This window comes from Bufo gargarizans, chromosome 11, assembly GCF_014858855.1.
Source record: "Bufo gargarizans isolate SCDJY-AF-19 chromosome 11, ASM1485885v1, whole genome shotgun sequence".
NCBI classification, from domain to species: domain Eukaryota; kingdom Metazoa; phylum Chordata; class Amphibia; order Anura; family Bufonidae; genus Bufo; species Bufo gargarizans.
In genome coordinates, this window is record NC_058090.1 from 95,805,528 (window position 1) to 95,828,063 (window position 22,536).

General features: G+C 44.9%; 1 protein-coding gene across 1 annotated transcript; it reads right to left on the minus strand.

Annotated features, from left to right (window-relative positions):
* Window positions 1–604: 604 nt before the first annotated feature.
* LOC122921447 lies at window positions 605–20,026 on the minus strand. Its single transcript, XM_044271426.1, has 6 exons — window positions 19,771–20,026; window positions 5,264–5,590; window positions 1,745–2,047; window positions 1,148–1,264; window positions 972–1,015; window positions 605–757 (listed from the first exon to the last, which is right to left on the minus strand). The coding sequence occupies exons 1-6, from the start codon at window positions 20,024–20,026 to the stop codon at window positions 689–691; spliced, it is 1,116 nt and encodes a 371-aa protein (XP_044127361.1). The 3' UTR covers window positions 605–688.
* Between the last annotated feature and the right edge of the window lie 2,510 nt (window positions 20,027–22,536).

The window sequence follows — 22,536 nt, forward strand, 5'->3', positions numbered from 1 at the left end:
AGATTTTCCATTCCGCAAAAAACGTAATGCACACGGATGTCAACCGTATTTTTTGCAGACCAAAAAATACTGAAAAAGCCATACGGTTGTGTGAGAAGGAGGCCACAAAAGCATAATTTTTGCCTTTCATAGAAAATCAGTGGAAGGGTGTGAGGAGCTAGCTCAAGCTCTGGCAAGCACAATAAAATAGTGTATTATATGGCCACCATGGCTAGGGAAATGAATGGCCACATAGCATGGTGTTTGCAAGGTTGTGATTGGGATGACATAATTATAAAGACACTGTATGACACTCCTGTACTGAGGTAGGTAGTGGTGCATTGGCTTAACGAGCACCAACACGAGCACATCATTGGGACTCTCCCTATGTTGACCTCTGTCCTCTATGCACCATAGACTTATGCCTCAACACTGGTGATTAGTAGAAAGAGAGGGATACGAGCAGTTAAGCCAGAAAAGAGGCAACACTCAGAACCGATTCAGTGTATTAATTGTCTCATCTTTATTTGGGTCACAACTAAAATGAAGGACGCCTCTACAGGGTCAAATATTTTTGTCAAAATGAATCCCAGTTGTCAAATTACAAAATCAGTTGAAAGATAGCAAGACTGATTCACATCCAAAGATCCGTTAATTTGCATATGCAAGAATAAATTCCTTTAATTTGTGTATTTTTGCGTTCATAGATTTACTCTTCAGGTTGATTTTTAAATTTAGAAAATTGGTTTATATTCAGTTCTGAATAGACAATTTCATCCTAAAATAAAAAGGAAAAAATACAAAAGTTAGCTATCACGGGGTTCGAGAATGACAAGTACTTGGCTTTAGTGCACCTCACTGACTCTGGGCGTCTGTACAGTACATTTATTTCATGTCCAGAGAGCACTCTAGGTTTAAATTCTTCTAAATGGTAACATCTGAATTTGCTGTTTGTAAATGTGGCATAAATATAGTTGATATACTGCAGTTACCTCCATCATATTAATCCTGGCCATCAACTCTTGAGTTTTATTATCTGAAATATAAAAACCAGAAAAATATATTGACTGATTTCGAATAAGATATAAAATGTACAAAACTTGTAGACAGTGGGGGGACAACCGTTGTATAATCTTGTTTCAACACCCCTCAAATGTATAAGTATTACCTATGGGTTTGAGAGTCCTGATGAGATGAACAGACAACATGAACAGCAGTAAAGTCCCAGAAGTCACCACCGGTATCAGGAAGCTTTGACAGTTATAGGCACACCCATGGAGCTCATCTGTAAAATGGTAAGACACGAGATGTTGAAAATGAAACCTCATATTTATAAGTCCTATCTTCTTTGTTGGTAATCAGAATCTATGTGTCATCTAGGCTCATAGGGCTTGAACCAAGGACATCAAGTGTCAGATAGGGTGCTATTCATAACTATGTTCTCTCAAGAGCTCACCTAAAAGATCTTAACAATTTAACATGACATGAAAAAAAATTCTAATATAAAAACTTGCTTATCAAAGGACAAATGTCATCTTCTATATGTAAAAGATTCTGGAATTTTGAATGATCTCAAACACATGACGGTCTTTAATATCATACTAGAGATAACCAAGAATAAGATGTTCTCTATTAAACAAATGCATCGTAAAAATTCATGACCTAAAGGGCAGCATAGAGGTCAACTCATGATCTCGTGTCCTGCCAAGAAGTACTGTAGCTCCATAAGTGTCAATACCACCTTCCTTCTGGGATCCATTGCTACCTTTTTCGGGGATTTCCCAGTGGACACTGGTAGGAGATGAGTTTATCCAAACTTCACAAGTCATCTTCTCCCCATGACGCCAACTGTTCTTGGGAAGTGAAATTAAGTTCATCACAGTCCATGTCCCATCTGATTCTTCTTTACAGATGATCCGGCCTTTGTAATATGTTCCTGAGATGTTCCAGTGCAGATGGACTGTATTATGGGCCACAAGTACTACACATGTGAGATCTAAAGAGCTGTTAGGATGCAGAGGGTAAAGATGACCGAGAATATGAATGGAGCTTCTGGAGGTGGAGTTGTCTGCAAATAAAGAAGGGAGATATCACTGAATAAGGTATATGGTATTTGTTCAATTAATCAAGACACAAAAATAAGGAGGGACATTTACTAAAGTGGTGTTGAAAAGTCACAAAGTCTTGTTATTTTTTAGGCAAAATGTGTGACTTTTTCCCATTTATGCCACTTTTCTGAATTGATGAGAAAAGGAGTGTGGCAAGGGTGGGACAGCAGGCCCATTACATTTATTTTTTATTGATGCCAGTTTTCTGCATGAATAAAGGCAGAAATCTACTGCAGCTAGGAGGCTGCTGTAGATTGGTCTGTTCCATGACCAGCGGAAGGATGTGTCAGAATTATGGGAAGCATGCACTCTTACATAACCTTGAAGCATCCTTCGGCTGTGCCGAGGGAACCAGGAGTAGCAAAAAAAATGCTGGTCTTGATAAATGTCCTCCAAGCTTTGTAAATTAGGCAGTAACAAAGTAGTCAACATGCTAACAGTATATTGTCAAATGTTGCATTTTAAAGGGGTTTTCCGAGACTTATATACTGATGACTTAACCTTTGGATAGGTCATCAGTATCTGATTGGTGGGGGCCTAACACCCAGGACACCTGCTGATCAGCTGTTTGAAAAGGCAGCAGCAGTTGGTCTTCTTTAAGCTTTTCCTAGGCCAAATGTCATCATGTTCATCAGTCACGTGGCCTGGGTGTAGCTCAGCCCCATTCAATTCAATTAAGCTGAGCTGTGAAAAAAAGCACAAACACTATACTATGGTGCTGTGCTTGGTGAGCAGGGAGAAGGCCATGGCACGCACCAGTGTCCTCTCAAACAGATGATCGTAGGGGGTCTCTGGTGTCAGACCCCCACCAATCAAATACTGATGACCTATTGTCCCAGTATATAAGTCCCAGAAAACCCTTTAAACAAAGGGCCACCAAGTCTTATTTCTGTGACAACTAAGTATTAGGACGATGAAAGGAAAATAAAAAAAGTACTACAAAGAGAATGTAGGTGAAGAAAAGAAAAGGAACAAGGAAGAGGAAAAGAACAAAAGGTAAAAGAAGAAGGCTGAGAAGGAACAGAAAAAGGAGACAACTTTTAGGAAAAGAAGGAGATGAGCAAATTATAGCAAAAAATAAAAAGGGAAAGGCTCTCAGAGAGTAATACATGTAAACCCGTAGGGGTGAATTTGTACCAATTTGTACCAATTTGTGAAATAGGATCAGCATGTACACACACTCCAGGGGTCTGAAAGACCATGGCAAAATTGACTTCGGAGTGCAGCATCATTCCAGCCAGTATCAGCTGCCCATCTCCGAAATTCTGAGCAGTATATTTCTGCGGATTGTTTACCCTGGCATAACAGACGTAGTCTAGACTCAGCCAAAGCAACACGATCCGGATCATCATATATCTGACCCAGGGCTAAAAAGAATTCATCCACTGAACGGAGGGGCCGTGCCCTCACCGGCAGCGAAAAAGCCCACGACTGAGCGTTACCCCTGAGCAGCGATATAATGATCCCCACCCTCCATTCCTCATCACCAGAAGAATGGGGAAGAATGGGGAAGAAGGCGAAAATGGAGTTTGCAAGCCTCTCTGAAACGCACAAAATTCTCACTACCCCCGGAGAACGTATCCGGGAGCGAGATCTTAGGCTCAAAACAAACTCCATGAACGCAAGCTGAACCGGTCACTAGAAACTGAGAAAGAGTCTTACGGAGATCAGCTACCTCCAATGAAAGACCCTGGAAGCGTTCAGTCAAAAGTGAAACCGGATCCATGCTTGAGACGGTTTTGGCGGTTTATAATGTCACGGAAGGTGTACAGGAAACAAGACAATGCAAAATGAATATATGACTCACTGGATCCAAAACGAAGGAACAAAAAGGGAGACCCCTGCATCAGACCTGGCTCTCTCCCTTACTGCTCAGCCTATGCGATAATCCCAATGGTGGATGATCGCATATCCTCGTACCTCGACTATATAACACCTGAACACCCTACAATAGTGAAGGGACACGACCACCGGCTCCCTACACTAGACACGGAGGGAGTCAGGGTCACCTGGGATCCAGCAAACAGAAAATCACAAATGAATGTACAACACTTAACTTGTAGAAGACGGGGAAATAGGATCAGCATGCACACACACTCCAGGAAGCTGTATAAACCGCACACTAATGCATTATGGGGAGGAATTAAAAGGGATGCAATCAGTCCAACTACATGACAGCTGAGAGAGGCTAACGAGATGAGGAACTGAAAACTAAAAACAAAGAAAACTCAAGGAGGAGGTTCTGAAAGGCTTCTGTCAGAGCTTCTCAGCTGTCTGGTTGTGACAGGTTGGTGCTGCCAATGTCGTCCGATCCTCACTTTGAGGGGTAGCCAACCCTCTGGAGGAGTATAAATACTGGAAATGAGAAAAAGGGGGGTGCAGGCAACGTTTAATCCTCAAATTTGTATCTCTGGCAAGGTTTCAGACTTGAAAGAGGAGTCTTGTAACTCCAAAATGCGTTGTCACCTTGGTTTCAAATAATTGAAGACATTGTATATATCCTGCTGTGGTCGTGGTATTGTCCCAAGAGGAGTCGGAACAAAGTAGGCTATACTTTGCCTGCACCCCCCTTTTCTCATCTCAAGAGGGAGAAAAAGGAGAGAAAACAGAAGAAGGGTGGAAAAAAAAGGGATAGAAGCAGATGGAGAGGAAAAAAATATAACATGAAAGAAAAGATGAAGAATGAGAAGTATGAGAAACAGAAGAGAAGAGGTGGAGGTGATTGGAGAAGAAAAATAAGAAAGAAGATGAGAGAAGAAAAAAACTAAGAAAGTTTACTAAATAAGTCACCAAGGAAGATGACCTCGATGCCCCAGTCTTTAGACTAAAGCTAAAGGTTTAATCTGAAAACTAAAGACTTAAAGCTAAAGCTAATGCTTCTTACTACATAAGTGTAATGTAAAAATGAATGCAAAACATTAACTGCACAAATACTATACATAGTATAGAGAAGGTTGAAGGAATAAGGATAAAGTCAAGATCTAACAAAAGAAGGAGACCTCCTCCTCAACACAGCTTATATATGGTTGAAGGTGGGACGCTCTGGAAATGAAAATTTTACTTAATCTTAACAGACCTAGTCTAATATTCAGAATATCCATCTAAATATCTATGAAGTGAATTACCCAGGTATTTTTCTTTTGCACATAGAAGAAAAGATAACAGAAAGATCTTACCTCCAACATTCAAATATGTCCCGTTGCCAAATTTTAGAGAGAACCTAGTATAATAATTCATACAGTAATAAACTCCAGAGTCAGTGATCTGTACATTATATATCTCCAGGCTGGCCGTGTAGTTCTCATTTTTACAGCCGTATTTGTGTGGATCATTATCTCTGGTGCATGACTTCACACAGACCAGGTCTTTGTTACTTCTCCGATACCAGGAGAATTTTTGTACGACTGACTTTGCACTGGACACGCACATAATGACTGCCGTCCTATTAACCTCCACAGATACAATGTCCTGAGGCTGATACAAAACCATTTCACCAGTGATCCCTGTAAGAGAAGATGTCAGACATTTCAGAAGGTGCAACATAGATATTGAGTGATTGTAAAAATCACAAAGGTAATACGAGACAGGTATAATGAATATTATAAGAATATAACCTACAATAAAAAGTTATGTAATGATAAAGGCCCATTTCTTACCTTGTATAAGGAGAAGTATATAGACAACCCCCATATCTGCTGCTCAGCACAGGGGTCCGGTACATACTGGATATTACTCTACATTATACCGGTATATACTCCCCATATGTGACCATATATAGAAATGTACAGAGCTCTGGCTCTTCCCTCCCCATCATGAAAGACACTACAAAACACAATCTCATCTCAGGAGGAGATTAAAAAATATACGCTTGTAACTAACCTAATTTTTAAAAGGTTAATGCATAGCTAAATATACATGGACATCCTTTATGTAGGCATTTGACCCAGACTGCAGAGACTACCCCCACTGAATTCTGGCCAACATACACATAGCGTGACAACCACTTAATTTCCATTATCAAAACATCTCTGAACTGAACATGAGCTTCTCACATGTCTAAAATTATTCTGGCTTACTTAGTGGTGGCCATTTTTTGAGCTCCTTTCCAAACCTTTGTTGAAACAGCCTCCAACCAAACAAGCAAAAATATCAAACATATCAGTGCATCTCATCTCACAGATGGAAATCTAAGCAGTAAAAAGAAAACCATTGTGATACCAAAAAGATGTGTTTTGGGGTCCCGTTAACACTGGAAGAACATAGGAAGTTAATCTGATTGTCCAGTATAGTGCATTCCAGAGAACGTGTGCAGGACGAGAAAAGTCTCGAGATGGAAGTTTGAGGTTGAAATTATGGAGGATATTAGTCCCTTTTTATTGGCAGAACACAAAGCATGGATGTTAGATAAAGATGAGGGAGGAGATATAAGGTAGACCAGCACTATCGAGACCCTTCAGGCCGTTTCGTGAATGGATAGCGTTCCGTGCTGCTTGGTCACCACTCCATTCACTGCTATGGACTTGCAGTGAATGGAGAAAGGCAGACATATGCAGCGGGTTTTCTATTCACAATTTTTGAGATAGGAGTGAATGACAAAGGTGGGACCCCCACCTATTGGACATGTATGGCATACCCTATCAAAATGCTATAAACGTTCAGATGGAACAACCCCATTAAATCGTGTCCTAAAGTAAGTGAGTGGCCAGTGCAGTGACAAGTCACAAGTAGAGTTGAGCGAACACCTGGATGTTCGGGTTCGAGAAGTTCGGCCGAACATCCCGGAAATGTTCGGGTTCGGGATCCGAACCCGATCCGAACTTCGTCCCGAACCCGAACCCCATTGAAGTCAATGGGGACCCGAACTTTTCGGCACTAAAAAGGCTGTAAAACAGCCCAGGAAAGAGCTAGAGGGCTGCAAAAGGCAGCAACATGTAGGTAAATCCCCTGCAAACAAATGTGGATAGGGAAATAAATTAAAATAAAAATTAAATAAATAAAAATTAACCAAAATCAATTGGAGAGAGGTTCCATAGCAGAGAATCTGGCTTCCCGTCACCCACCACTGGAACAGTCCATTCTCAGATATTTAGGCCCCGGCACCCAGGCAGAGGAGAGAGGTCCCGTAACAGAGAATCTGTCTTCATGTCAGCAGAGAATTAGTCTGCATGTCATAGCAGAGAATGAGGCTTCACGTCAGCCACCACTGCAACAGTCCATTGGCATATATTTAGGCCCAGCACCCAGGCAGAGGAGGGAGGTCCCGTAACAGAGAATCTGGCTTCATGTCAGCAGAGAATCAGTCTGCATGTCATAGCAGAGAATCAGGCTTCACGTCAGCCACCACTGCAACAGTCCATTGTCATAAATTTAGGCCCAGCACCCAGGCAGAGGAGAGAGGTCCCGTAACAGAGAATCTGGCTTCATGTCAGCAGAGAATCAGTCTTCATATCATAGCAGAGAATCAGGCTTCACGTCACCCACCACTGTAAGAGTCAATTTTCATAAATTTAGGCCCAGAACCCAGGCAGAGGAGAAAGGTCCCGTAACAGACAATCTGGCTTCATGTCAGCAGAGAATCAGTCTTCATATCATAGCAGAGAATCAGGCTTCACGTCACCCACCACTGTAAGAGTCAATTTTCATAAATTTAGGCCCAGAACCCAGGCAGAGGAGAAAGGTCCCGTAACAGACAATCTGGCTTCATGTCAGCAGAGAATCAGTCTTCATATCATAGCAGAGAATCAGGCTTCACGTCACCCACCACTGTAAGAGTCAATTTTCATAAATTTAGGCCCAGAACCCAGGCAGAGGAGAAAGGTCCCGTAACAGACAATCTGGCTTCATGTCAGCAGAGAATCAGTCTTCATATCATAGCAGAGAATCAGGCTTCACGTCACCCACCACTGTAAGAGTCAATTTTCATAAATTTAGGCCCAGAACCCAGGCAGAGGAGAAAGGTCCCGTAACAGACAATCTGGCTTCATGTCAGCAGAGAATCAGTCTTCATATCATAGCAGAGAATCAGGCTTCACGTCACCCACCACTGTAAGAGTCAATTTTCATAAATTTAGGCCCAGAACCCAGGCAGAGGAGAAAGGTCCCGTAACAGACAATCTGGCTTCATGTCAGCAGAGAATCAGTCTTCATATCATAGCAGAGAATCAGGCTTCACGTCACCCACCACTGTAAGAGTCAATTTTCATAAATTTAGGCCCAGAACCCAGGCAGAGGAGAAAGGTCCCGTAACAGACAATCTGGCTTCATGTCAGCAGAGAATCAGTCTTCATATCATAGCAGAGAATCAGGCTTCACGTCACCCACCACTGTAAGAGTCAATTTTCATAAATTTAGGCCCAGAACCCAGGTAGAGGAGAAAGGTCCCGTAACAGACAATCTGGCTTCATGACAGCAGAGAATCAGTCTGCATGTCATAGCAGAGAATCAGGCTTCACGTCAGCCACCACTGCAACAGTCCATTGTCATAAATTTAGGCCCAGCACCCAGGCAGAGGAGAGAGGTCCCGTAACAGAGGATCTGGCTTCATGTCAGCAGAGAATCAGTCTGCATGTCATAGCAGAGAATGAGGCTTCACGTCAGCCACCACTGCAACAGTCCATTGGCATATATTTAGGCCCAGCACACACACAGGCAGAGGAGAGAGGTCCCGTAACAGACAATCTGGCTTCATGTCAGCAGAGAATTAGTCTGCATGTCATAGCAGAGAATGAGGCTTCACGTCACCCACCACTGCAACAGTCCATTGGCATATATTCAGGCCCAGCACCCAGGCAGAGGAGAGAGGTCCCGTAAAAGAGGATCTGGCTTCATGTCAGCAGAGAATCAGTCTGCATGTCATAGCAGAGAATCAGGCTTCACGTCAGCCACCACTGCAACAGTCCATTGTCATAAATTTAGGCCCAGCACCCAGGCAGAGGAGAGAGGTCCCGTAAAAGAGGATCTGGCTTCATGTCAGCAGAGAATCAGTCTGCATGTCATAGCAGAGAATCAGGCTTCACGTCAGCCACCACTGCAACAGTCCATTGTCATAAATTTAGGCCCAGCACCCAGGCAGAGGAGAGAGGTCCCGTAACAGAGGATCTGGCTTCATGTCAGCAGAGAATCAGTCTGCATGTCATAGCAGAGAATCAGGCTTCACGTCAGCCACCACTGCAACAGTCCATTGTCATAAATTTAGGCCCAGCACCCAGGCAGAGGAGAGAGGTCCCGTAACAGACAATCTGGCTTCATGTCAGCAGAGAATTAGTCTGCATGTCATAGCAGAGAATCAGGCTTCATGTCAGCCACCACTGCAACAGTCCATTGGCATATATTTAGGCCTAGCACACAGGCAGAGGAGAGGTTCATTCAACTTTGGGTAGCATCGCAATATAATGGTAAAATGAAAATAAAAATAGGATTGAATGAGGAAGTGCCCTGGAGTCCAATAATATATGGTTATGGGGAGGTAGTTAATGTCTAATCTGGACAAGGGACGGACAGGTCCTGTGGGATCCATGCCTGGTTCATTTTTATGAACGTCAGCTTGTCCACATTGGCTGTAGACAGGCGGCTGCGTTTGTCTGTAATGACGCCCCCTGCCGTGCTGAATACACGTTCAGACAAAACGCTGGCTGCCGGGCAGGCCAGCACCTCCAAGGCATAAAAGGCTAGCTCTGGCCACGTGGACAATTTAGAGACCCAGAAGTTGAATGGGGCCGAACCATCAGTCAGTACGTGGAGGGGTGTGCACACGTACTGTTCCACCATGTTAGTGAAATGTTGCCTCCTGCTAACACGTTGCGTATCAGGTGGTGGTGCAGTTAGCTGTGGCGTGTTGACAAAAGTTTTCCACATCTCTGCCATGCTAACCCTGCCCTCAGAGGAGCTGGCCGTGACACAGCTGCCTTGGCGACCTCTTGCTCCTCCTCTGCCTTGGCCTTGGGCTTCCACTTGTTCCCCTGTGACATTTGGGAATGCTCTCAGTAGCGCGTCTACCAACGTGCGCTTGTACTCGCGCATCTTCCTATCACGCTCCAGTGCAGGAAGTAAGGTGGGCACATTGTCTTTGTAGCGTGGATCCAGCAGGGTGGCAACCCAGTAGTCCGCACAGGTTAAAATGTGGGCAACTCTGCTGTCGTTGCGCAGGCACTGCAGCATGTAGTCGCTCATGTGTGCCAGGCTGCCCAGGGGTAAGGACAAGCTGTCCTCTGTGGGAGGCGTATCGTCATCGTCCTGCCTTTCCCCCCAGCCACGCACCAGTGATGGACCCGAGCTGCGTTGGGTGCCACCCCGCTGTGACCATGCTTCATCCTCATCCTCCTCCACCTCCTCCTCATCCTCGTCCTCCTCGTCCTCCAGTAGTGGGCCCTGGCTGGCCACATTTGTACCTGGCCTCTGCTGTTGCAAAAAACCTCCCTCTGAGTCACTTCGAAGAGACTGGCCTGAAAGTGCTAAAAATGACCCCTCTTCCTCATCCTCCTCCTCCTCCTCCTGGGCCACCTCCTGTTCCATCATCGCCCTAAGTGTTTTCTCAAGGAGACATAGAAGTGGTATTGTAACGCTGATAACGGTGTCATCGCCACTGGCCATGTTGGTGGAGTACTCGAAACAGCGCAACAGGGCACACAGGTCTCGCATGGAGGCCCAGTCATTGGTGGTGAAGTGGTGCTGTTCTGTAGTGCGACTGACCCGTGCGTGCTGCAGCTGAAACTCCACTATGGCCTGCTGCTGCTCGCACAGTCTGTCCAGCATGTGCAAGGTGGAGTTCCACCTGGTGGGCACGTCGCATATGAGGCGGTGAGCGGGAAGGCCGAAGTTACGCTGTAGCGCAGACAGGCGAGCAGCGGCAGGATGTGAACGCCGGAAGCGCGAACAGACGGCCCGCACTTTATGCAGCAGCTCTGACATGTCGGGGTAGTTGTGAATGAACTTCTGCACCACCAAATTCAGCACATGCGCCAAGCAAGGGATGTGCGTCAAATTGGCTAGTCCCAGAGCTGCAACGAGATTTCGCCCATTATCACACACCACCAGGCCGGGCTTGAGGCTCACCGGCAGCAACCACTCGTCGGTCTGTTGTTCAATACCCCGCCACAACTCCTGTGCGGTGTGGGGCCTGTCCCCCAAACATATGAGTTTCAGAATGGCCTGCTGACGTTTACCCCGGGCTGTGCTGAAGTTGGTGGTGAAGGTGTGTGGCTGACTGGATGAGCAGGTGGAAGAAGAGGAGGAGGAAGCCGAGAAGGAGGAGGTGGCAACAGGAGGCAAAGAATGTTGCCCTGCGATCCTTGGCGGCGGCAGGACGTGCGCCAAACAGCTCTCCGCCTGGGGCCCAGCTGCCACTACATTTACCCAGTGTGCAGTTAGGGAGATATAGCGTCCCTGGCCGTGCTTACTGGTCCACGTATCTGTGGTTAGGTGGACCTTGCTACAGATGGCGTTGCGCAGTGCACACTTGATTTTATCGGATACTTGGTTGTGCAGGGAAGGCACGGCTCTCTTGGAGAAGTAGTGCCGGCTGGGAACAACATACTGTGGGACAGCAAGCGACATGAGCTGTTTGAAGCTGTCTGTGTCCACCAGCCTAAATGACAGCATTTCATAGGCCAGTAGTTTAGAAATGCTGGCATTCAGGGCCAGGGATCGAGGGTGGCTAGGTGGGAATTTACGCTTTCTATCAAATGTTTGTGAGATGGAGAGCTGAACGCTGGCGTGTGACATGGTTGAGACGCTTGGTGACGGAGGTGGTGGTGGTGGTGTTGGTGGTACATCCCCTGTTTGCTGGGCGGCAGGTGCCAACGTTCCTCCAGAGGCGGAGGAAGAGGCCGAGGCGGCAGCAGCAGAATAGGCCGAGGCGGCAGCAGCAGAAGAGGTAGCAGGGGGAGCCTGAGTGACTTCCTTGGTTTTAAGGTGTTTACTCCACTGCAGTTCATGCTTTGCATGCAGGTGCCTGGTCATGCAGGTTGTGCTCAGGTTCAGAACGTTAATGCCTCGCTTCAGGCTCTGATGGCACAGCGTGCAAACCACTCGGGTCTTGTCGTCAGCACATTGTTTGAAGAAGTGCCATGCCAGGGAACTCCTTGAAGCTGCCTTTGGGGTGCTCGGTCCCAGATGGCGGCGGTCAGTAGCAGGCGGAGTCTCTTGGCGGCGGGTGTTCTGCTTTTGCCCACTGCTCCCTCTTTTGCTACGCTGTTGGCTCGGTCTCACCACTGCCTCTTCCTCCGAACTGTGAAAGTCAGTGGCACGACCTTCATTCCATGTGGGGTCTAGGACCTCATCGTCCCCTGCATCGTCTTCCACCCAGTCTTGATCCCTGACCTCCTGTTCAGTCTGCACACTGCAGAAAGACGCAGCAGTTGGCACCTGTGTTTCGTCATCATCAGAGACATACTGAGGTGGTATTCCCATGTCCTCATCATCAGGAAACATAAGTGGTTGTGCGTCAGTGCATTCTATGTCTTTCACCGCTGGGGAAGGGCTAGGTGGATGCCCTTGGGAAACCCTGCCAGCGGAGTCTTCAAACAGCATAAGAGACTGCTGCATAACTTGAGGCTGAGACAGTTTCCCTGGTATGCATGGGGGTGATGTGACAGACTGATGGGGTTGGTTTTCAGGCGCCATCTGTGCGCTTTCTGCAGAAGACTGGGTGGGAGATAATGTGAACGTGCTGGATCCACTGTCGGCCACCCAATTGACTAATGCCTGTACCTGCTCAGGCCTTACCATCCTTAGAACGGCATTGGGCCCCACCATATATCGCTGTAAATTCTGGCGGCTACTGGGACCTGAGGTAGTTGGTACACTAGGACGTGTGGATGTGGCAGAACGGCCACGTCCTCTCCCAGCACCAGAGGGTCCACTAACACCACCACGACCATGTCCACGTCCGCGTCCCTTACTAGATGTTTTTCTCATTGTTATGGTTCACCACAACAACAAATATATTATTTGGCCCAATGTATTGTATTCAAATTCAGCGGGATATAAATTTGAGGCCTAGTATTTAGGCGCTGGGTGACCGGTATGGATTTAGTGACAGAATTAGACTTGGAAATGCACAGAAGCGTGTGTGTGAAGTTATTCTGAATGACCCAATGTGCACCTTGAATATTATATACCCTTTTTGGGATAGATTTCAAATAGCTCTGATATAGCAGAAACCACTAAATTATGAAATTGCTAAATTGGGAATTGTACTTCAACCCAGAACAAAAAATGTGCTTTGACGGACACTAAATATCTTGCCCAGCAACAACAGTACAGCGGTGGGTAACGAGAGATTTAGAGGGATTTAAATTTGAGGCCTAGTATTTAGGCGCTGGGTCACCGGTATGGATTTAGTGACAGAATTAGACTTGGAAATGCACAGAAGCGTGTGTGTGAAGTTATTCTGAATGACCCTATGTGCACCTTCAATATTATATACCCTTTTAGGGATAGATTTCAAATAGCTCTGATATAGCAGAAACCACTAAATTATGAAATTGCTAAATTGGGAATTGTACTTCAACCCAGAACAAAAAATGTGCTTTGACGGACACTAAATATCTTGCCCAGCAACAACAGTACAGCGGTGGGTAACGAGAGATTTAGAGGGATTTAAATTTGAGGCCTAGTATTTAGGCGCTGGGTCACCGGTATGGATTTAGTGACAGAATTAGACTTGGAAATGCACAGAAGCGTGTGTGTGAAGTTATTCTGAATGACCCTATGTGCACCTTCAATATTATATACCCTTTTAGGGATAGATTTCAAATAGCTCTGATATAGCAGAAACCACTAAATTATGAAATTGCTAAATTGGGAATTGTACTTCAACCCAGAACAAAAAATGTGCTTTGACGGACACTAAATATCTTGCCCAGCAACAACAGTACAGCGGTGGGTAACGAGAGATTTAGAGGGATTTAAATTTGAGGCCTAGTATTTAGGCGCTGGGTCACCGGTATGGATTTAGTGACAGAATTAGACTTGGAAATGCACAGAAGCGTGTGTGTGAAGTTATTCTGAATGACCCTATGTGCACCTTCAATATTATATACCCTTTTAGGGATAGATTTCAAATAGCTCTGATATAGCAGAAACCACTAAATTATGAAATTGCTAAATTGGGAATTGTACTTCAACCCAGAACAAAAAATGTGCTTTGACGGACACTAAATATCTTGCCCAGCAACAACAGTACAGCGGTGGGTAACGAGAGATTTAGAGGGATTTAAATTTGAGGCCTAGTATTTAGGCGCTGGGTCACCGGTATGGATTTAGTGACAGAATTAGACTTGGAAATGCACAGAAGCGTGTGTGTGAAGTTATTCTGAATGACCCTATGTGCACCTTCAATATTATATACCCTTTTAGGGATAGATTTCAAATAGCTCTGATATAGCAGAAACCACTAAATTATGAAATTGCTAAATTGGGAATTGTACTTCAACCCAGAACAAAAAATGTGCTTTGACGGACACTAAATATCTTGCCCAGCAACAACAGTACAGCGGTGGGTAACGAGAGATTTAGAGGGATTTAAATTTGAGGCCTAGTATTTAGGCGCTGGGTCACCGGTATGGATTTAGTGACAGAATTAGACTTGGAAATGCACAGAAGCGTGTGTGTGAAGTTATTCTGAATGACCCTATGTGCACCTTCAATATTATATACCCTTTTAGGGATAGATTTCAAATAGCTCTGATATAGCAGAAACCACTAAATTATGAAATTGCTAAATTGGGAATTGTACTTCAACCCAGAACAAAAAATGTGCTTTGACGGACACTAAATATCTTGCCCAGCAACAACAGTACAGCGGTGGGTAACGAGAGATTTAGAGGGATTTAAATTTGAGGCCTAGTATTTAGGCGCTGGGTCACCGGTATGGATTTAGTGACAGAATTAGACTTGGAAATGCACAGAAGCGTGTGTGTGAAGTTATTCTGAATGACCCAATGTGCACCTTCAATATTATATACCCTTTTAGGGATAGATTTCAAATAGCTCTGATATAGCAGAAACCACTAAATTATGAAATTGCTAAATTGGGAATTGTACTTCAACCCAGAACAAAAAATGTGCTTTGACGGACACTAAATATCTTGCCCAGCAACAACAGTACAGCGGTAACGAGAGATTTAGAGGGATTTAAATTTGAGGCCTAGTATTTAGGCGCTGGGTGACAGGTATGGGTTTAGTGACAGAATTAGACTTGGAAATACACAGTAGCGGGTGTGTGTGAAGTTATTCTGAATGACCCAATGTGCACCTTCAATATTATATACCCTTTTTGGGATAGATTTCAAATAGCTCTGATATAGCAGGAACCACTAAATTATGAAATTGCTAAATTGGGAATTGTACTTCAACCCAGAACAAAAAATGTGCTTTGACGGACACTAAATATCTTGCCCAGCAACAACAGTACAGCGGTGGGTAACGAGAGATTTAGAGGGATTTAAATTTGAGGCCTAGTATTTAGGCGCTGGGTCACCGGTATGGATTTAGTGACAGAATTAGACTTGGAAATGCACAGAAGCGTGTGTGTGAAGTTATTCTGAATGACCCTATGTGCACCTTCAATATTATATACCCTTTTAGGGATAGATTTCAAATAGCTCTGATATAGCAGAAACCACTAAATTATGAAATTGCTAAATTGGGAATTGTACTTCAACCCAGAACAAAAAATGTGCTTTGACGGACACTAAATATCTTGCCCAGCAACAACAGTACAGCGGTGGGTAACGAGAGATTTAGAGGGATTTAAATTTGAGGCCTAGTATTTAGGCGCTGGGTCACCGGTATGGATTTAGTGACAGAATTAGACTTGGAAATGCACAGAAGCGTGTGTGTGAAGTTATTCTGAATGACCCTATGTGCACCTTCAATATTATATACCCTTTTAGGGATAGATTTCAAATAGCTCTGATATAGCAGAAACCACTAAATTATGAAATTGCTAAATTGGGAATTGTACTTCAACCCAGAACAAAAAATGTGCTTTGACGGACACTAAATATCTTGCCCAGCAACAACAGTACAGCGGTGGGTAACGAGAGATTTAGAGGGATTTAAATTTGAGGCCTAGTATTTAGGCGCTGGGTCACCGGTATGGATTTAGTGACAGAATTAGACTTGGAAATGCACAGAAGCGTGTGTGTGAAGTTATTCTGAATGACCCTATGTGCACCTTCAATATTATATACCCTTTTAGGGATAGATTTCAAATAGCTCTGATATAGCAGAAACCACTAAATTATGAAATTGCTAAATTGGGAATTGTACTTCAACCCAGAACAAAAAATGTGCTTTGACGGACACTAAATATCTTGCCCAGCAACAACAGTACAGCGGTGGGTAACGAGAGATTTAGAGGGATTTAAATTTGAGGCCTAGTATTTAGGCGCTGGGTCACCGGTATGGATTTAGTGACAGAATTAGACTTGGAAATGCACAGAAGCGTGTGTGTGAAGTTATTCTGAATGACCCAATGTGCACCTTCAATATTATATACCCTTTTAGGGATAGATTTCAAATAGCTCTGATATAGCAGAAACCACTAAATTATGAAATTGCTAAATTGGGAATTGTACTTCAACCCAGAACAAAAAATGTGCTTTGACGGACACTAAATATCTTGCCCAGCAACAACAGTACAGCGGTAACGAGAGATTTAGAGGGATTTAAATTTGAGGCCTAGTATTTAGGCGCTGGGTGACAGGTATGGGTTTAGTGACAGAATTAGACTTGGAAATACACAGTAGCGGGTGTGTGTGAAGTTATTCTGAATGACCCAATGTGCACCTTCAATATTATATACCCTTTTTGGGATAGATTTCAAATAGCTCTGATATAGCAGGAACCACTAAATTATGAAATTGCTAAATTGGGAATTGTATTTCAACCCAGAACAAGAAATGTGCTTGAACGGACACTAAATAACTCGCCCAGCTACAGCACTAGGGACAGATTTAGCTGGATATAAATTTGAGGCCTAGTATTTAGGCGCTGGGTGACCGGTATGGATTTAGTGACAGAATTAGACTGGGATATGGCCAAAAAATAAACAGACTATTGCTGGTTAAATGCACTTGGTGTGACAGCTTCACCCTGATGTAGGCTTTAGCCAAAAAACAACCACACCATTGAGGGTTAAATGCACTTGGTGACAGGCGCAGCTTGCCCCTGATTTTGTATATGGCCAAAAAATGAACAGACTATTGCTGGTTAAATGCACTTGGTGTGACAGCTTCACCCTGATGTAGGCTTTAGCCAAAAAACAACCACACCATTGAGGGTTAAATGCACTTGGTGACAGGCGCAGCTTGCCCCTGATTTTGTATATGGCCAAAAAATGAACAGACTATTGCTGGTTAAATGCACTTGGTGTCACAGCTTCACCCTGATGTAGGCTTTAGCCAAAAAACAACCACACCATTGAGGGTTAAATGCACTTGGTGACAGGCGCAGCTTGCCCCTGATTTTGTATATGGCCAAAAAATGAACAGACTATTGCTGGTTAAATGCACTTGGTGTGACAGCTTCACCCTGATGTAGGCTTTAGCCAAAAAACAACCACACCATTGAGGGTTAAATGCACTTGGTCGCAGCTTGTGCTGGCGCACCACAAGACACAAAATGGCCGCCGATCACCCCAGAAAAATGAGACTGACAAACGGTCTGTGCAGCCTAAAAACAGTGAGCAATTGAGGATCAGCAGCTCAATGATCCACAGCTGCAGATCGATCAGTTAATCAAGTCCTTTGGAGGAGTTAATCTGCCTAATCTCGCCCTACTGTCGCAGCCGCAACCTCTCCCTACGCTAATCAGAGCAGAGTGACGGGCGGCGCTATGTGACTCCAGCTTAAATAGAGGCTGGGTCACATGGTGCTCTGGCCAATCACAGCCATGCCAATAGTAGGCATGGCTGTGATGGCCTCTTGGGGCAAGTAGTATGACGCTTGTTGATTGGCTGCTTTGCAGCCTTTCAAAAAGCGCCAAGAAAGCGTCACAAAAGCGCCAAGAAAGCGACGAACACCGAACCCGAACCCGGACTTTTACGAAAATGTCCGGGTTCGGGTCCGTGTCACGGACACCCCAAAATTCGGTACGAACCCGAACTATACAGTTCGAGTTCGCTCATCCCTAGTCACAAGGTGGAGGCATCGATGTAGTGGTGAGGCTGATAGATGAGCCTGGAGAGGGAAGAGTTTACTGAGAAGATTGATTAGTAGTGAGTTACAGTAATCAAGGCAAGAATGGATCAGGGCAACAATAAGGGTTCTGCTTAGAGATAAGCGAACCAGTAGAAAAGTCGAGATTTGTTTTGGGTTCGGTTCGCTGAATTTTTTACATAGTTTGGTTTGGCCCCAAAGCGGGTCCAAGCTAAAGGTTCTTACTACGTAACAGTGAAATTTATAAATGAATGTAAAGAAATGTAATTGCACAAATGATGCAGGCCTCAGCAGAAACTGTATAGAAGGTGATGGTAGGCAGACAGACAGCGACAGTGTCAAGAATAGCCACCGGCAGCAAGGTGATGTGTACTAATCGCAAAATCAAAGATGGTGGCCAGCACACCCAGGTAGATTTGGTGGTGGGTTTACGTCTCCAGGGGAAGTGGTTAGATTCCCCTAACAAATCGGATATCCACAAAGGCTTGTTAGCCGAAATGTCACATCTGGAATAAACCTCACAGAAAGGACGTGCTGTCTCCATGCTCTCTTTATTATTCCTTGTATACTAATCATTGTCAGCCTGAGCTGTGAGAAAATGTCAAGATTTAATTTCAACCATGTGGAAACTGTATACACGTAACTGGATGATTGAGGCATTATTGGCATGAAGCAGGCCGCAGCAGCAGCCATACAGGACGTGATGGTAGTTAGGCAGACAGACAGCAACAGATGAGACAAAGATGGGCAAATTTAACCTCACCCCCCAAAAAATGTTTTAAAAATTTCAACCGCGTGGAAAGTGAATACACATAAGGGCTCATGCACACGACCGTATGCCCTCCGAGACATATGGTCTGTGAGTGGGCCATCTGTCCTGGAGCAGCATACATTGTGCGCACGGGAGCGCACAGCATAATAGGTGAGGTCGGGCCACCTGCGGGACTATTGTTGTGCGAGACAATAGTCCGGCGGCCGGCCAGACGTGCACAGCATCATAGTAACCTATGATGCTGTGCGCTCCCGTGCGCACGTTGTATGCCGCTCAGGGACATATGGCTCACGCTCACAGGCATATGGTCGTGTGCATGAGCCCTAAATGAACTATTTAGGCATTAGTGGCATGATGCAGGCTGCAGCATGCACCATTCAGAACATGATGGAAGGCAAGCAGACATACAACAACAGTGGCAAGATGAGGCATTGCCCCTGTCCCCTCCCCCTTTTCCTTTGCGGCACTGAAAACCCACTCTGATATGACACTGGAGACTGGCCCCAAGAAAGATAGCGTGCTGTACCAGATTGAACCACTCTTCCAGCCTGCCTGTCCAGAAATCCATGTAGTTAGGGAACTGGGTATGCGACTGGAGACCGGCCATAGTTTTGGTAGGCCTGAACCCTGGCGTTGAGGTGGAAGCTGTGGCTAAGGGGGGTTACTTAGTGGGGGCAGAGAAGGTCCAACCTTTCAGACATGCTGGTGGCAGGCATCTGCTTGCCGTTAGCTGCGACAGGCTACGTACAGAGTGTTTCCTGGTAGTAACATAATTTGTCCTCTCTTTCTGGCAGAGGAAAACATTCCCCCATGTCAACGATATGCCTGTCACTGCGTAAGCAAGCGAGCATACATGTGGGCATTCTGAACAGTGTGCCCAAGGAGCCACGTCTCGGTGATGCATTCTCATCATCGTTCTCATGCTCTTCCACCTCAGACTCTTCCTCCTCCTCCTCTTGCAGTGGCAGCTCCCCATCCTCTTCTTCGTCATCCTCCTCCTCCATGGCAAATTCCCTTCGTATGTCCCCAACAGCTATAGGGCAGACAGCAAGATGCATCAGCTGCTCTTCTTTCGACCATGGTCCCCTGCTGCATGAGTGTCAGTGTCTGTTCTAAGATAAATATGAGAGGGATGACGTCGTTCATGCCGCAGTTGTCCCTGCTGACAAACTTTGTGGCCTCTTCAAAAGGGCTTCAGCACCCGACAGGTGTCTCGAATGAGCTGGCACTGGCTGATCTCGAAGCTCCCTGCTTCTAATGCAGGACAAAATCGTTAACAGATTTCTGCAGCTTGGCCATAGACCTTACAGGGAAATTTCCTGGTGGGCTGATGCTCATGGGGCCACCCAAGCCATCCTCTCTGCCGCTGGCCAGGTACATAATGACCTCTCAGAGTAATTAACCCTGCGAGAAACAGATTCTCATGTACCCCACCAGCGACCACACATGCACTCTGAATTCAACTGCTCTGGCCCACATCTCACCTTCTAAGCCCCCTCCTCCATATCTTAATCAGAGACACCTGGAGGAGGACAGAAAATGGCATCTAATGATGGCCACAACAGAAGGACAGCTTTTGGGGCAGTGTATTGTGCTGTTGTGTGGTATATGTTTCTGCTGGGACAGTATTTTGCGCTATGTTATTGCTGGCCTCGGCTATTGGTGTTGCCCCACCTTCTGTCAATTTGGACACCCCTACAAATGGGGACACTTTTAGTTTTTTTTCCAGGGCCACTTTAAGTTCCCAGTCCATCCCTGAATATTTGCAATATCGAATTCCAGCAAGTTGGCATGTTGCATATTAACCGAAATAGCTGAAAAACATTCTGACACTGCAAGTCCAGGAGAGTGTTCCTCATCACATAAAAATGGCTGAAAAGAGTCTTCAAGAATCTTGAGACAAGGGAAACTTGTTCAGCTGTTTCTGTATGTCCCAGTCAATCGAATAAACAATGACTAAGCATGTATGGTCACCTCTTCACCAGGAACGGAAAACTGGTCAGCCCCATTCCTGAGATTTTTGGAGGCTGGATTGATGAAACCCCCACTGATTAGGCATTAATGACATATCCTTTAAATATGTAGAAAACACCTATGAAAGGCATTTAAATGACCCCTTGAGAAACAAAGGGCTTACGTGTCCTCAACCTGTCTTTAACTTTTAGATTTCTCAAGCTTTAGACAAAAACTCCAACTTATAAACCTACAAAGACCAATACTGTAATAAACTACATGAGAGTTTTCCTGTTTACTGATCTGAGGTTAGCACCTTCATCAGACCCTCATATACATCAGAAACAGGATGTTGTGTTATCGTCCAGTGTTTTCATAGTTCCAGCCACAGGAAGGTAGAAATGTATGAAACTTACAGACTGACTCGAAAATTATTTTACTATCTTAACTTCTTAATGATCTAGCCAAGTTTTACATTTCGTATAAAAGAATAAGAGTGAATCTGGATCGCACATCCTCATACTGTGCTATGGTCTAATACCTGAGCGGCGGCCATTGTTGCTTTGGCGCTGTGTTGGTGGGTTGGTGGGGCCCAGTGCCAGGGTGGCTTTGGCAGGCAGCGGGGGCACTGTTTGGCTGCTGGGTCCTGCCGACTGCTGGTGCGGTGCTGCAGCGCCAGGTGGTCTCCGCGCAGCACTGCACCATATTTAGAGCAGGTCCCCACTCAAGGAGGCAACCTTGTCGTGACGAGTGGGCCTATGCTTTTTGATAAAAATGTATACTAATGCCTCATGTACAATACTTAGGGGCGGTATAGCTTTAATTCCTCTGAAAAGTGATGTTAATTAGTCTTGATCGCAAATATTTATCGCGAATATTGGCACTTCGAGAATTTGCGAATATCTAGATTATAATGCTATATCTTCGTAATTGCGAATATGCTAGATTTTTTTTTTCATCAATACCCATGATCCCTCACTGCTTCTTGCTTGTGGGCCAATGAGAAGGCTGCAATATCTTTGACTTTAGGAGTAGTGTTGATCGCAAATTTTTGTATCCTTAATTTTTATCGCAAATTTTCCGATTGCCAATTTTCGCAATCAAGAAAATAATGACTGGGGATCCCGAATTCTCGAATTTGCGAATATATGACGAGTATTCTCCCAAATATTCGGAAAAATATCGCTTATTCGAATATTGCCCCTGCCGCTCATCACTGATGTTAATTTTGCTGAGAAGGACACTCTTATTTTTTGATAAGTTTTACATTTCATTTTCATTTTTTTCTCTACTTCTTCCAAGACTTTTTAAATATATATTATATAATAATATATTATGTTCCCGGAACATCCCTGACCTCCAATAGTGGCAGCTGCAACCTATGCCCTCACCTCACCCAGCGGCGTAATCTTAGTTTCCGACCTCTCCTCCTCTGCCCTTAGAGCATACTCTCCCTGCAGCCAGTGCACGTGCACCCTCATTTTCACGAACCAATGGCTGGCAACTGTGGGGTACTTAAAGAATCTTCACTTGTAGAAGTGTGCCTGAACAATAGGTTTCT